Source organism: Athene noctua, chromosome 2 (assembly GCF_965140245.1).
Source record: "Athene noctua chromosome 2, bAthNoc1.hap1.1, whole genome shotgun sequence".
Taxonomy (NCBI): domain Eukaryota; kingdom Metazoa; phylum Chordata; class Aves; order Strigiformes; family Strigidae; genus Athene; species Athene noctua.
Genome location: NC_134038.1, coordinates 121,188,897 through 121,205,549, shown reverse-complemented (window position 1 = coordinate 121,205,549; position 16,653 = coordinate 121,188,897). Strand labels below are relative to the sequence as shown.

Here is a 16,653-nt window from a genome sequence, read left to right as displayed (position 1 = left end):
CAAGCAGGAATCCTTGCTAATAATTTTGGAAGAAAAGAACCTTTAAGAGTATGTATAAATGTGTAATTCCAGTTTCATATCTAATTTATTTGCCCTCTGTCAGTGATAAAGTCACATTACAAACATTTGCTTTTCAGTACATTGCCTGGGATAACACAGCCATGATTTTGCTACGTTAGCATTCCAAACTTCTTTGCCAAGCCAACCAACAAAGTAATGGACAAGACCTTTGGTTCACTTATATATTTATGAATGGAAAAAGTCATAATGTAAATTTACTCATTAAAAAAACTTGGGTACAAATTACACATACATAAGACCACCCATTTTTTGATTCACATGGACACCTTAGACCCAAACAACTCATTGTAATAGACTTCAGTGAGAATACTCCAGGTAAAGATTACAACAATTGGAAGCATCTTGGATTTTTAAAAAAGTATATTTCAATACATAAGTTTGTATGCATGCTTTAAACAAATAGAGTTCAAGAGTGAGCAAAGAGTCTAAACAAAAAGTAATATGACCAGCACTAACATTAAACTTCTCATCCAGATTTTAATATGTTAGTCTAACGTAGTGTTAGTTACCATGCTGTACTGAAAAATGTAATGGCACAATCTGATCATGGTTCATTAAATATTATACCCTACTTCCCCAGAATATTTAGGCTGGTCATAAAATTAACAATGCATAAGTAAGTAAGTATAACCAGTTATAGACAGTTGCTTGTTTTACAAATTGCCATCAGGTAAGACATTCTGTCTCCAGAGACTTAGAGAGATGGACATTCAATCATACCATTAAAACAGTATGGCCTGAAGAAATGGGCACAGTTTTTTGAAAGTATATTATGACAAGTCTGTTAGCTTTTAGTTACCCCTTGTAAATAATCATGGTATGACTGAATACAAGACCCAACTTTGAAAAGCAAAGGATTTTAATCGGCATAGTGCATGATTGATTCAACATAATTCCCAGGAAACAAGCCAGTTACTCGATTGCAAACTCCTTCATACCAGCCGTCATCATTCTTCTTTATCACATAAATGATTGCACCCTCCATAAACGACAGCTCATCGTCTTTGTCCTTTGTATAGTCATATATAGCAACAACTGTGGATTGAACAGGGACACGTTTAGCATTTTATTAATAGCAGCAGCATGAACATTTTTTGAAGTACAATTATTTTTTAAAAGGCTAGTTTGCTATCCTGGAATTTTCCATCACTAATTCATATGCTTTCCTTATTTAACATTAAGTCCAGAACATGAAATTTCACTCCTCTTGCAGCGTTAGCTACCAGTAAGAAGTGGGTGGCGACTACACTGAATGCTCAGTTAAACTACTGACAGAGAGGTACAGTTGACTGCGACAGCAAAGTGCAGCGTATGGACACTTAAAAGCTGAAATAACTGGCTCCAGGAGTGTGGCAGTCATTTCTGGTCAGGTTACCTCAAAGCATATATAGATAGATCCCTGTGTAGGGATTTCTTGATTTAGAGAAAGCTTTCCTTTTAGAAAAAGAACGGTACACTATGGCCCCTGCAGCTGTAGCTGTAGTATACAGCATATACTTCAGTGTATGGTCTTGTAAACATAGCTGCTTAAAGCCACCGTACAGAAATAGATGGTCTTTGCTACTACAGAGCCTCTATCCAGTAAGTTTTGGCATTACTTTTCAAGGACCTACAACGAGTGTAAGTATAAAAGTTGCTGTAGAAAAAAGCAGAAGTGAACTTACAGCAACATCAGCTATTTTTTAGTACCTGTTTGGTGAATGCATTACTCTTACCAACCTCCAGCTCCCTGTGTGCAGTTAACAAAGCAGAGATCTCCCTAAGGAAAGTAAATGTCACCACCAATAATACTGGAATTAAAAACTACCGCTATGAATACACAAACTCTGGACATCACAGCCTTACCCTTCAAAACAGTTAACATGGATTTGTGCAATTGATCCGTATCATGAGTTCCAAGAACATACTATTTTACATATACATATTCTCAGAAATCTGATGTCTTAATGCCTAGCAAATAACGAGGCAGCAAATCCATTATTTTCATCCCATGGGTATGTCCTGCACACGGTCCAGCTGGGAGTGATGATGGAACACAGCAGTTCTGCCAAGACAGGAATCACAGGCACCCCACCCCATTTCACACGTGCTACAGTACCGGCCAGATCACGAGAAACCGTGCAACACTGCGGTGACAAAATGGTCATTGCCACAACACGGACAGCTCTCCAGGCAGGAAATCAGCACTTCATGGGAAGAGACATTTACTACATGAGTTCATACCTAAGCACAGCTGACAGTCTGTTGATCTAGGGTCACTCCAAGGAAGCCTCACTACATTTTACAGTTGAAAGTCTAATGATCCACTCTAGCTATCTAGTTTGATGGGATAAATAGAGCTTGGACCTTCTGGCCTTTTTGTGACACTACTGCTAGATGATTGCCCAGCAATCCTTTGGTAGTGACAGACAGTCCGGCAGCTCAGCAAAGATGAAAGCCATCTGATTTACATCTGCTTCTCATAACAAAGGATTTTTTAAAAAATCCATTCTAGAATGCTTGAAGGTATTTTATAATCCTGCCAAAGAAGGATTATCTTTTATCACATTAGGTGTAGCCACAGTCAAACTAAGAAAAGAATGGTTTAAGTTCTGACTTAGCAGGGACAATGACAGCTTTCATCAGACTCCAGCTAAGTCCTTCATTCCCTTTAGATACCATTAATTCTCTGATACTGCAGCAACACAGAGCTGCAACGCTTCTCTTACCTTTCTCTATATAGTTTTTAGGCGCCCAAGCAGGATCTCCATCTGCATAGGGATCGCTGTACTGCACAACAGCAGCCTCCTCATCCTCATAATCCACAGGGGGTGGGGGTGGAGGAGGAGGAGAGTCATCAAACATTGGCATCTCATCAGGAGGCGGTGGTGGGGGAGGAGTCGGGCTATCAGCAACTAGAAACGTTTGGAGATTATTTTTTTTTTCTTAAATCAAAACACTGTGGAGATGCAAACAAACCTGAGGCTGTAAACTGTAAATAAAAGGGGTGGCAGGACAAGACACATAGCATGCACTACAATACCATGCACTGATTAGAAACAAAGGCTTTGTATTAACAGCTACAACATACAACTACATGTATTATTAGTGGTCAAATCTATGTATAAATGCTACTAGAGTCAAAGCACATGCTGCAGGGCATAAGCTGAACACCAGCAGAGAGGAAAGCTTCCTGCTCCGACGTCCATGCGCTGAGGGCTAGCTGCAGCAGTTAGCTATGGGAGGACTCCGAGTGGCACCCTCTGAGCCAGGAAGTAACAGGTCTCTGGACTGGACCAGCAGCTTGATTATCATTTTTTTAACAAATCCTTTGTCTCTAACAATCACTTTACTTCTGAACACTGCTTCCTTGGATTCCTTCTCTTAGAGGGAACATTAAGGGGACAGAAAGATCAGATGTGGATCATAAAAAGGGGAAGAGAATAGCGTTTAAAATTTAACCAGGTAAGAAAAGGCCAATTAATCCTTCTGCAGAAAAAAATCTTTGTACAGATCCTTATCTTGCAGACTAGCTTGTGTATGTGTGCGCACATCCAGGATTCAATTAATAAATGCAAAACTACAACAGGCAGCTGCTACTCTTGGGGGAAAAAGTGCTCAAGGAATTAAGCGTATAATCCAAAATGTCAAATCCCTGCCCTGAGATTCTCCAATCAGCACAACTGCAAGTTGCTTTGGGAAAGGGAAAAAAAAAGAGAAAGGCATTATGGTACAAAATCACTCTTAAAATCAGTTCATCAAATTAGTTTTCAGTAACATTCACAGCAGCTGGCAGCAATGGAGAGAGAGCACACTCAGATGCAAGACATCAAGTCACTCATCCCATTCTCTGGGAACTGTGGTCCACTACACATGGACCAAGGTTCATGCATGCACTATGAAACCAGAAGTCACTGAAAGGAAGGTGCTCCCACTAAACTCAACTTTGTTATACAGCAATACAGATGTAATTACAAGAGATTTGGGAGCCTGTACACTGAAGACACAGGCTGAAAACTGTTCTAGAAAGGATTTGACTGAAAGGAGCCATCAGGCTGGGCATGTGCTCCAGAACACCACCTTAATTTTGAAAAGAAAGCCAAGCTGCAGGGCAAGGTAAGACCACCACTGAGCGAAGCTTTAGCCACTACTAGTTACAGTTGCACCGGAGATTATAAATAGGGTTTCTGTTTGCTTTAATGTTCTTTACTTTCACCTGGCCACTACCCCAGCAGTGACTAACCTTTGCTCTTCAGCCACATGCCCCTGACAAGGGGCTGGAGCATAACTCCCACGTCCTAGCTGGGTCTGACTGGCTGCGCTGGTACAGGGGAAGCCAAATCTCTGTCTGTGAGGGGGCAGAAGCCAGCAGGAGCTGCTGGGGCAGAGGCTGCCTCAGCCCTGGCATCCAGCCCACGCTCTATCCATTGAAGAGCTCATGCTATTCTTCACCTGCAAGCCCAGCTCCTCTTCAACTTGACCAGCTAAGCTGTACATGCCACAGCTCTCTCCATCAATAAGACTGGCTGCCACTGTATTATTAGTGATTCCTCTCCCATACAGAAGCCCATTTATGTCACTTGCAGACAGACTAACAAAGTCTTTGGCCAAGCAAACGCTATGTCTTGCCCATGTTACTGAATAGCACTCGCAGGCAGGCTTCATTAATCCACCAGACACATGACAACACTGTTTATGAACAGATTGGTTTTGTGCACTAGTTTCGGCATGTCTTTCACAAAATGTATTTCTACCCTTAATTTCTGTCTGCAGTCAGGAAAAAAAAAAAAAAAACAACAGTATTGAAACAACCATCTTTTGAGATCTTGAGAAATCCTTACCTTAAGAAATGCAAAAAGTTGTATTTTTTCAACAATGAAGTTGCTTATTTGAAAAGAAGAAAAGAGGGCAGGAAATGCAAGTGTGAAAGTGCCACCACATACCCTAACTGAGATGCAGTGCAGAAACTGCATGCTTTATGGGAAACATTTAAAACAATTCAACTTCACATTTAAACAAGGGGAAAGAATGGAACAGAAAATTAGACAAGTGCCACTCCATGGAAGTATCCCCTCGCCTCTTGAATTTTAACCTAGACTTTTCCTGGTTCTGAACTTAAAACAGGCAGATTCTAGAATAGCATTACTTTTCTTAGAGGAGGAAAAAAAAAAAAAAAAACAACAGAAAACCACATTACATGAGAAAGGGTAAAAGGACCAGTATTTATACAGCTCCAAATTGAGACATCTCTTCTATGTATTCACATCCTTGTTCTTTAAATGGGGGCCAGCAGACTCCTTTTGAAAGGATTGGGTGTGACAGTACAGCAATTTACATTCAATCAGTTGTCCCTGGGCACCAGACACACTGGAAAACCTCTCTGAAGGAGATATCCACAGTTTGGGCACAGGGCGCAGGAAAAAAGAATAGGCGTTGCATAGTCTCTAAAGCCCTCTGTCCTTGTCCTCTGAAAGAAGTCCACAGAGCAGAGGATGTTGTTTTCCAAACCCACAGATCTTTATGATAAGGAAAGGACAAGTCTACCCACAAGTCTCCCTAACTCCACTCCTCCGTAGACTTCTTGCAGAAAATGAGGCAGATGAAAGTCTAGCACACATTGCCAAAACTCAACAACAGCCTCTACAGCCAGTTTTGCTGAGCGTATGCAGACTGCCACACGCACCCCTGCCTCTGAAATGAGGCAGCAGCAGCTCAAAGCCATACTCGTTATGTAACTTTCAAACCCGAGGGACTGTTAAAAGAAAGAAAGTAAAAAGAACAATTCCTAAGACCAGATTTCAAGCTTTAGCTATTTTTTGCTGCAATCTCATTCACAAGTCAGCTTGCATTTTGTTGTTGCACACACGAATAAGTCTGTCCCTTTCACCTCCGCTCTCCCAAGGGCTGTGTTATCTCCAGGAGGACAATACTCGGAACAATTCAGAAGCAGGTGTCAATTTTCTCAAGTTTATCTGCAAGTGAAGACATTCTGTAACCTTTATCTTCAGTAGGTTTACCTCTACCTACACTCTGAATCTTGGAAAGGCTTGTCAACACAATTTTGTGGCATACTATTCTACTTCAACATCATTCTTACTCTTTAGCTAGCACAACACCAAAATACCTTCTTTTTGAGAGATGTGTCCTATCTCTAGGGAATGCTCAGAACACAACCACTTAAAAGCTCTAATGGGAAGCTGAACAGCAGCACTAGTCACATCTAGGGGCTCCTAAATGTGTGCTGGAGCTCTCTAGCTACTATGTAGTAGTAGCCCCTGGGATCTGGGTAAACTTTGCTATGGCTCCCAAACATTTTAAAAGCATTTTATACTTGCTTCATGAACTAGCTACATTGCATTCATTCTGTTATTTACAGAACTGCAACATATTCCTACAGCAAAAACGTCCCCAGATCAGGAACACAACTTTACACCTGCACTAGTATTTGGAACAGTAACACTCACCTGAAATGAATCAAGCAGTAATGGTAAAAGCAGAGTTACCAGTATAAAATACCTTGCAGCACAGATCATAGCCAGGGAGCATTTCTCTCACAAACCTAACATGCTGCAAGGTCAGTAGGGAAATCTGGCTGGAGAACACAAAGAAATGGAGAATGAAAGGCTGCCGAGAGGAGAAATACCTTACAAGCTCCTTTGTAATGTCATTAGATCATAAGACTGCACATTTTCAATTGACTGTACAGCTTCCTGAAAATTACTACAGTATTAGAATCAATGGTTACACAGTACATATTCTCACAGTCTACATAAGCCTTTCTAATAAAAACTAATCAATTATCCTAGTGAAAAAGCTTCAAGCAAGATGATTCAATATGAAATTAATATTTGTAATTAAGATACATTTCTATATTCACACCAAGCATATGCCACATATTTCACACTGTATTTCTATAATAAATTTGCAGTTCAGAACTTAAATGGGTCAGTAATAATCATGCACGTTATAAAATATTGAAGAGTGTGCCCTTCAGCTCCAATAGCATATTGACACTAGAATGCAAGATGGTATTAGCTTCTGGAAAAGGAAACAAAAGAGAGTCTGACTTGCCAGCCATGCATGCTAGAAGAAAGTAGGCTCTACCCTTTAACAGCTCAGCTTGTCCAAACTTACTGTTTTCCTGCACCCTGGCCACGAAGCCTGTGAGAGGTATCTGTGGAGTCAACTGAGGCATAGGGGGAGGGGGTGGAGCAATAGAAACTGGTAGCAACACACACACCATACCGGGAAAGTCAAACAGACAGAGGAAAAAAAAAAAAAAAAAAGGAAACAAACAAAAGCAGCCGTCAGTAACGAGGACCACAAAACAAAGTATGTAAAGAACAACAAGAACACACACACACAGAAGAACCTTCTTCAAGCTTGTGTTTCCAACAAGGCTGAATTCGTGGTTAGCCAATCGAGGATCAAAAAGCAAAAGCGTGCCACTGTGTTTAGCTGAATAAAAAGCCAAGCCCAGGCCACGTGCCTGGAAGCTCACAGGGTGCACGTGTGAAGGGAATTGCTCTGCTTCACTTGGGGAGCACACAAAATGGAGCTTTTCATCTTGCTGCCAAATAAGCATGACTCAAATTCAGTAGTTATCTTTTAAAAAGTACACTACTAGAACTAGAGGGGATGTTTTGCAGGATTCTGGATGACTCCTCTAAAGAGAAGAGCACTACATCAGGTGCAGCAAAAAAACACCACTGGACACAGAGGAAAGGTAACTACTTTCCAAATAAAAAAAATGTTGCAACATCAGTACTTAATATTCACACAGAGAACACCTCCTGTAATTCTGTTCTGCTGAGGTGGGGGCAGTGGGTTGGCTTACTGTGTTTTTGTTTTACATACAAAAAGGCACTTTGTTGCTTGTTGGAAGGAAAACCAAGATGGCTTTAGAGCAGAATGGAGCTTTATTTTAAATTAAGTCTTCTGTGGTTAGAAAGCACTCGGCAACCTAAGAGGCTGGCAAAGGCTTCAACAGCTACAACTGGCTACACTAGCCCACAAAGCTCCCCAGGAAGCACTTGGCAGGCTCCTCTTCTCTGATATACCTATTTGGTGAGTAATGAGGTAGGAGACACATGGCAACAGTGCTCAGAGACGCTGGGCAGACAGCTGAGATGTTCAACTCCTCCCTCTACAGGTAGGAAAGAGGCATGGTGCATGCCATCCAAAGTGTTAGCTCTGGCAGGATGCCTCCCCATGAAACAGGAGGAAATAAAAAAAGAAAAATAAAAACCCCAACAAAACCCAAGTAATTTGTTTATATTCATGCCCCTTCTCAGTGGAATTTCTCTTGCACTGAAGCAGAGAAATTCATGCGAAGGTGGGAATTCAGCAGGGTAATACAGTTGGAACCAAATTTGAAAGAGGTTCTGTACTTCCAAGTAAGCAACAGTTTTAAATAAAGCCATAACTAAGATTAATGTCTGATGAATTAAAATGAAGCACTTAGTTCATTACAAAACCAATAATCAAATAAACTGTATGAGAGAAATGATCAATAAAAGAGGGAGAACAAACGGGTTTCTCACAAAATTGAAGTAAACATCTAAGAAAAAACAGAGTATTTGTTAGCATGAAAATTAAAACCTTAAGAGAACATGGGACCTGGATTTAATGTCAAGACAGTAGCATTAAAAAAAATAATCACCAGTTACAGAAACAGAAGAAACCAGTTTAAAGTAGAAAAACAAACCCATCAAAATACTGTTTAAAAAATGCTGATAATCAGTATTTTGATAACACCAGAGAGGCTAGATTAAGGAACAGCACCTGCATTTGAGCAAAAAATTGCTTTGGACAAATGTAAATGTTTAGAAACAGTGGTGTGCGCATCATTTAAGACAACTGAACTATTTCCAGAAGTAAAGCCCTGTTTATTCAACAGAATGCAACTGTCCAAACAGGAAGGAGCTTCTGTTGTTACGATGAATTAATCTGGGGGAACATGAGTGTGGAGGAAAATGAAGGGCCAGTATAGGTGAGAGTGAGTGGGAGGAAAATCAGGATTTAAAAAAAAAAAAGATAGGTACTGTGTCTGCATGTAGAAACATTTTCTGATAAAGGTAATACTTCTAAACCATTGAGAACTCTTCACCCTCAGCATCTCAAACATTTTATATGCATTCTTTTCTGAAGATTAAGTACACAACAGCAAACACTGGTCCAAAGTGATCTTCAGCCAAAACATCGACATTACTTTTTAAAAGAAATATCCCTCTGAAGTTTAAAGAGAGGGCATGCTGAAGAACACCACCAGAAACCATTAAAGGATTATGACTCTTCTATGTGTATCTACTCAAAATTTATGGAAACGGCAAGGAGTAGGTTTCCTGATAGAAAGAGCTTTCCACCAACACTCAAGCAGATCCTAATTTTGCAGCTCTTTCTTTAGTAAGCCTCCTTTGCCCTACTGGGTAGGTAGGCAGGATGCTGCTGACTAAAACCTGCTCACTCGCCCATGGCACCCATCCCTTCTCTTATTCATTTCCATCTGTAGTACTACTAGTGTGGAAGCACAGAGGAGTCATCTGCTAAGGAGAGAGACCGAGCTCTCCTTTAACAGTCAAGCTTAAAACTAAGAACAAAGGAGAAACTTAGGAAACAGACAGAGACAGGGAGGAACTGTGTAATGGGAAAAGTTTGTTACATGAGCACTGTGCTCTGACAGTACTACTCTCTTGCTACTAGCTCAGTAGTGGAGGGACTGTACTACAACCATATTAGGTCTCCTGCAAAAAAAAATCTGGTTTTAGTTTATGTTCTCCAAGCACACCTGGAATGCTAAGTATAACGTGCCTATAATTAGATAGGTAATCATAATTTCTTGTCATGAGTAACAGCAAACAAGTCAGAGGGGAAAACAGTATAATTGCATATAGTGCAATCACTGTACTATTTCAATATGGTTTTTCTTGTTTGTTTTTTCTTCTGTTTTAGGAAAGAAAGCAGTAATCTGATTGATGCTCTTCATAAATGAAGTCAAATGCCATGCATGCTTTTACAATCATTTTGCTCAAAACAGTTTGTGATTTCAGAGCTCAGAAGCTTACTTGAATTTTGAGAATAAAGAGGCCCGCCATTAACATGAGGTTGAGCAGAAAATGGGGCAGTCACAGAAGGATTCCGTCTGTATCCACCAGAAGATGCTGAAGAAGTGGTAGAGTTGTGTCGCGAGATTTGCCTGGTCATTGTGCCATACTGGGAACCAGGAGCTGAACCCGGAGCAGCTGAAAAGTATTAGCCAGAGGAACCAAGGAAAAGACTTAAGCAGAGCATTACTTGGGATAGAATGCAGAAAATAGAAAAAAGCCCAGAACACGGGAAATACTCGATTACAGGTCTCAAATAACTTAAGGCCAGTAACAGGAGATTAACAGAAAACAAACATCCCTGTTATAATCAATAATGGGAAAAAACACACAGGCCATAAACTAACACTCGTATAAAGGGCATTTGAGAAATGCTGAGAACTACTTTGAAAGACTGGATTGGACTGGAAAATTGAATCAGCTTCCAATTCCTAAGCATATCTCAATTATTCTACATGCAATACCCTTTATTAAAAAGCACACAGAAAGAAATCCACATTCTGCTCAAAGAAAATGTTTTCCATTGTGAACCAGAATTTGGCTCCAATCTAATATAAAAAGACACTCTAACAAAGCAGTAAGACAAATGTCATAAGCTTCAGACACTTGGCACATTTATCACTCAGATTTGCTAGCTGTGCTTTTATATTGATAAAATTTGCACCAACAAATCAGAATCACCGATGCCAGCTGACAGAATGACATGTCACTCATTCTTCAGGATGACCACTCATTTTGACCTTCCACATGCCTGCTGCACAAACTTCAAGGTTAATAAACAATTTAAGTTCTCTTTTGGATTAACCTCTGAGATAGAGAAATGAATCACACCTTGCAAACAAATGAATGTCACATGTTGGGGTCACATGGATCAGTGTAATTTTTAAATACAAAAATTGTTTTGCAGTAAGATGTTTTGTGCTTTTCTATACATATGTATATATTTTATATAAAGATATATAAATATATACAAAAACTCACATACATACACAAACAGCGTGCAATAAGAAGTTTGCAACCCTGTAATGCTATCCAAAGTCACTTTCACTTAACACTTCAGTAAGGGAAAGTGCAAAGGGTTGTGGGTCAAAGCCTCCAAAGCCAGTTTCATAACACAATCAATGAATTTTATCATCAGCCTGTGATAGGAAAGGGTACTTCTTCCTGCCTGCTTTGAGAAGTAGAACTTTTAGATCCCATCCTAACAGCTATAAGTAATGCCTGAAGCAATTTTTCAAGAACAGTTAGTTCACATCCTCGAGTCTTCCAGTTTGTCATCCGCCTGCAGCATTACAGAATCAAACCCAAGCCACTGTGACAGACACTTCTGCTTTTCAGTCATCTTACTCCCACAGGAGAGAATACATACATCACCCTACACATCAGCTACCATTTTTAAGCCAGAGTGCAACTGTTGTGGCTTTCAGATGCAGGAGAGATACAGCAGAATACCAGTATTCAAGCTGATTTTGAGTTCTTATAGATCAGACTAATGGGATCTTAGCTTTATTGGGAGCAGAGATTTCAAGTAACTGGCAGACTATTCCACGTACCTTGTGTGTTTACCTTCAGAGGCTTTAACCACAGGAAATTAGTGGAGATTAGATTTGTTTAAAAACAACAAAAAAAAATGCCAGAACTGATTTTTATACTAAAATCATGTAGGCCCCAAGTCCATTAGGAAGAGATGATTACTGATTATGCAGCATGACTGCAATCACTTCAGCACTGACACAAGTCTCACCTATCAGACTGCCCATCGGGAGAGGTGGTGGCAGTGGTGGTGCTGGCGGGGCTCCAGGAGGAGGAGGAACAGAAATGTGTGCTAATAAAATAGTTTATATTCCCAATTAGGCCATATATTTTTAAAATAAATACATAAATTTTAAAGAGCATGGGCACTTGATAGGCTTCCAAAATAAATACAGAAATTCAACTTTGGTCAGCTGATACAAACTCAGGCCCTGATCCTACACAGGGTTCTGTACCTGCAGTTCTTTATTCCCATTGATTTTTATGGGATGCCAGATGATAGTAAGATTTCATGCCTATTTGTACTGCTGCAGGATCAGAAACACCTGGGAAAGCAAAACTTACATGTATAAAAGTGAAGGCTTGTCATCCAAGGAACAGAAACTTAAAAGGTGCAATAACAAAATTACACCAAAACTCTGTTTTCATGTGCAAATTAGCTTTATGTGCTTACAAAATACACAGTTAGTAAACAGGTGACTGAGTTGGTTTATTACCAAGATAATAATCCTGCTGGCTTTTAATAAAGAAGGATCCTACATATTCTCACCATTCATCATTCTTAAAGACAAGAGAGTACGCTTTTGATGCCAAGAGATCCCGTATGGTTTTCTTTTATTGCTGTGCTGTCTTAAACAAACCAGTTCTCCTGCCTCTCTCAATGATCTCCATCATAGCTTAGCAATTTCAGACTGTAATCATAGCATAAACACTGAGATAAGCCTGAATTCTACTAGCACTGTTTTTGTAGATGGTCTTCTGTGATTTGAAGTAAAGATTTTTATTTAATTTAAAAAATAAAAAATAGGTACATACCATCATTGGCAGACGGTAAAGGTAGCATGCTATTTCAGAAGATGACATTTCCTATCAGGTATGTACATAGTTTCTGCTGCTTCTCAGGGCATCCAGATATGCCAAATAATAGATAGGCATTTAAAAATACACTTAAGCTCTAAAAGGATACACCCCTCTCCTATCCCCTCCCTGCCTTGATTATCTTGTAAAAACATGGACCAACAAAGGTGTTTTAACCATCACTATTCTATGAGTGATTGTTCTGCAAGTACTTTTGGTAAAGAATTAAAACTTTAGGTGTCCCTCAGTGCTCATAAAATTTCCTGACTAGGACTGTGCTTCAGCACAGTTTCTAGCCCATTGTATTCAGTCAAAATCCCTCTGCAAACACAGATGACTGAAATTACAGCCTTAAGTTAACATGGGAAGAGTCCCACATACCTGGTCCAATAGTTGGCGGTGAAGGTGTAGGCACGGCAATGGGAATGCCAATACTGCTGCTTCCACTATTCTCTCGACTGCCACTTCCTCCACTACTACCACTATAAAAGAAAAATACAAGCATTAGCACAGCCTATCAACAGTCACACTACTTTTGAGCTCTGCTAGCCTAACTCAATTATAGACTGTTGAAAAATCCTCTATAAAATGCCTCTGTCTTTACCTACAATTGCACACAGCTAATCAAGTCTGGATGCACTGCACTTCTAATAAATGGAATTAGTTAACACCACTATGTATAAAACGTCTACTTAAATGCTTTAAAAAATAAAAATGTAAGCAACCATAGCAGTTCTAGGCAACGGAGTAACAACTGCAGGAAAAGTACAGGGGCCTTGTAATAACTGAAAGTAATAAGCCAAGGCTGGAAGGGTTCATACCTCAACTGTAATTATTTAAGATTATTTATTTTGTCAGCTGAAGGAACATTTCTTCTACTTAGAAGTTTAGATTGAGAACATTTTAACTGAGAACGGCCATGATGAACCACCTGAGGTGGAGTGTGGTGTGGGGTACGGTGTGGATAATTTTCTGTATACCTAACAGTCCCCCCACTCTGCCCTGCACACACTTTCTGTGTACAAGAGATAGTCTGAAAGGTAATGGTACAGCCAGGTCATGATTTGCCTAAGTACTGTTACATGATACACAAATTAAGAGGCCAGCAATACAGATTTTTTGCAGAACATAATTTAGCGAACTGGGTAACATTTCTACATATGCCTTTGGAGGCCATATGCTTCTTTTCATTGAGGGAGCTGAGAAAGAATCAAGGTTCATGCAGAATCTGTTCTAATTCTTATCCAAGAGCACTCCTTAGGCCAAGGCTTGAATTTACATGGATTAAATGGCTAACAAAGGGAACTAAGTAGTCAAGATGTTTTGAAGCCAACACACCACTTTAACCCATCCATGTTAATTAAAGAGTACTTGGTGATGTTATAGTTTATTTACCATTCCTGAGTGGCTAAAAAACAGTGCTGTCAAAAGTCAAGAGCAAGTCATTCAAATATATCTTAAGAAAATAACACTATTACAAAAAAGAAAATCAGCAATTTGAAGTGGAAGCCTATCTGATGAAAACCTTGATCTTGTCATCATGGTTGCGGCTGAATTTCTAACTGCAGTCTACATAAAAGAAGATCTTGTGAGACAAGAGTAGGGACCATTCACAGTAGCCAGCTAAACAGATTAACAAGATCTTCATTGCAGCCAGATTTAGACATTATTTAATTCTGACAGTATTTCATGATCAACTGTGTCCAAAATACTCTCTCAACCCCCATTAGTGACCTAACATGTCTAACTGCCTACTGGGAGTTTAAACAAAAATAAATTAAGAAATATCTCTAAAAAATAAGCTAACCTCTTCTCATTTAATTCTTTCTTCTGTTTTTATCCTGCAGTTTGAAGCCCATGATAAAAATCCAACTGAAAAAACCTGAACTCATTCAAGAGGCTCAGCGAAAGCTCTAGCCTTGCAATTCAAGAAAAAAATTACACTAAAAACACTTGGAACACCCTTCTCACTCAAAACACATACTACTCTTTGATCAAAACCCTTAAGCATGTGGAAACAACTGGCTGATGTTAATACCTGCTCTGTGAGTAAGTTTTATTTTCTACTTCTATCATGCTAGCACTGATTGCAAGCATTAAGTTTTAGCCAAAAGAAAGCAATCAGCTTTCAAGACCATCTTCATCACAGTGTTTCTAATCAACAGAAATTTCCCTTTGCAATTAGTTGTCTTAAAAACAAAAACAAAAAAAAAGCCTAAGTGTATTTTAGGCTAAAGCTAATAACACAGCTTTAAACCCATTAGGACCCATCACTACCTTGCAACTGCATGAGTTTTGAAGTTTTGCTTGTTCTTGGGAAATAAATATAATAGAACAAAAATAAATTTATTATATAAAATGAGGCCTGTGGTTATGGAAGTTAGTTGACAGACACAATGAAGCTATTACAGAGTATGAAGACACTTATGAGTTAGAGGAGTCAACAATACAGTGAAGTTCTGTTAATGCAGGGTGGTAGAATAACTCACCTTTTGCCTTTCAACAAAAGCCAACAGGCACAAAAGGGTTACAGTGAGAAAATGCTCTACCTGTGTGTTCTTGGTCTCTGGTTCAAGGAAGCTGTCCTTCCCGGACTGTGCTGACTGCCCAGTCTGGCAGGACTGGTCATGTAATCATTGGGGACTGTTGGTGGTTTGACTGGCTCCAGGGTTTTGTAAGGAGTATTTCGACTGGTCAAGGCAAAAAAGATTTGAAGACAGAAAGATAAAGGATCAGAAGATCAAAAGGATCAATGAATGAATTAGTGAAGCCATTTGTTTTCTTAAGTTTTCATGAGACACCACTGCACAGTGACCCACATTACAGTATATTGAACAAATTCCACTGGACAGGGTAGAGAGGTCACTCTGAACTCTCTGAAGATAGATCCATACAAGTTGGCCTATAGCACATAAACTGTCTAAAAAAGCCTAAACTAAAATTACCACCCAAAAATATATTCTTTGAATTAACATACAACAGTTACATTCACATAATATTCTGGGGTTACCTTTCAGTACACTACAGGTGACAAACACTCCCACTGTAACAATTTCCTCTTTCCCCCGTTCCCCTCCCCTCCAAAATTTCCGAAAGTATTCTTGAAGATATTCAACTCATTAAGACAGGAATAAAGCTGAAAGATTCACAGAACAAGTTATATTTGCAATCACCAGTGCTCTTCCTAGTAGCATTGTTTCACACAGTAATCAAGCAATCTAGTATCACTTAAAGAGATCTTAAAGTGCCTCTCAGATGAGCTTAATTGTTTCCATTTTGCAGCCCAAGAAAGTGAAGCCCAGGGACTTCCAAGGTCATCTAGCAGACAGCATCAAGTCAGAAATATAACAGATCTCTCAAGATCTATTTACCAGACCCATTACCGCCTTAAGAATGTTGCATCTGTTGTACTAACTTGCAGAGCTCTTCAGTTCTCACCAGTAACTAAGAAATCCCTTGCAAGACAAGAAACTTGGCAACGCACCAGCTAAACTATGGGCATTTAATAATTTGTTCAATTACTGGTTATAACTGAGTTAATAAGTGATACAGCTTCCTGGTATTTTAAGAACTTTACTGAGTTCCTTTTTACAATATGGAATGCAACAGTTCTAAATTTTAACTATAACATTTTATAATTAAAACCTCTCAAAGAGAAAAGTGGAAATACCGTAATTGTGTGCACTGTGGTGTTTGTAAATGAGTTTGTCTATATAAAGAACTCCAGATGATTTTAATATGCAGACTGCCACCACCTATAGATCTGCCAAAGAGATCAGTTGTGGGAAAAATAAACTTTGTATTCCAGTTGTAAGAGAGAGCTCTAAGTACCACCAAATAGAATGATAAGCAGGGAAGATTTTCAATGTTATTCCAACAA

At 39.4% G+C, this 16,653-nt stretch overlaps 1 protein-coding gene across 13 annotated transcripts in view; it reads right to left on the bottom strand.

Annotated features, from left to right (window-relative positions):
- Window positions 1-423: 423 nt before the first annotated feature.
- ABI1 (abl interactor 1) overlaps window positions 424-16,653 on the bottom strand; it is an 83,607-nt gene continuing 67,377 nt past the window's right edge. For 3 of the 13 annotated variants that reach the window (XM_074900092.1, XM_074900093.1, XM_074900096.1), the window contains 4 exons: window positions 15,323-15,463; window positions 13,155-13,255; window positions 2,790-2,975; window positions 424-1,116 (listed from right to left, as the gene is read on the bottom strand). In XM_074900092.1, the coding sequence (XP_074756193.1) occupies window positions 941-1,116; window positions 2,790-2,975; window positions 13,155-13,255; window positions 15,323-15,463 (604 nt within the window). In that variant the 3' untranslated portion in view covers window positions 424-940. Of the gene's footprint in view, window positions 1,117-2,789; window positions 2,976-7,194; window positions 7,282-10,124; window positions 10,302-11,907; window positions 11,989-13,154; window positions 13,256-15,322; window positions 15,464-16,653 lie in introns of all 13 variants that reach the window. The other 10 variants (XM_074900083.1, XM_074900084.1, XM_074900094.1 and 7 more) reach the window with 7 other exon arrangements.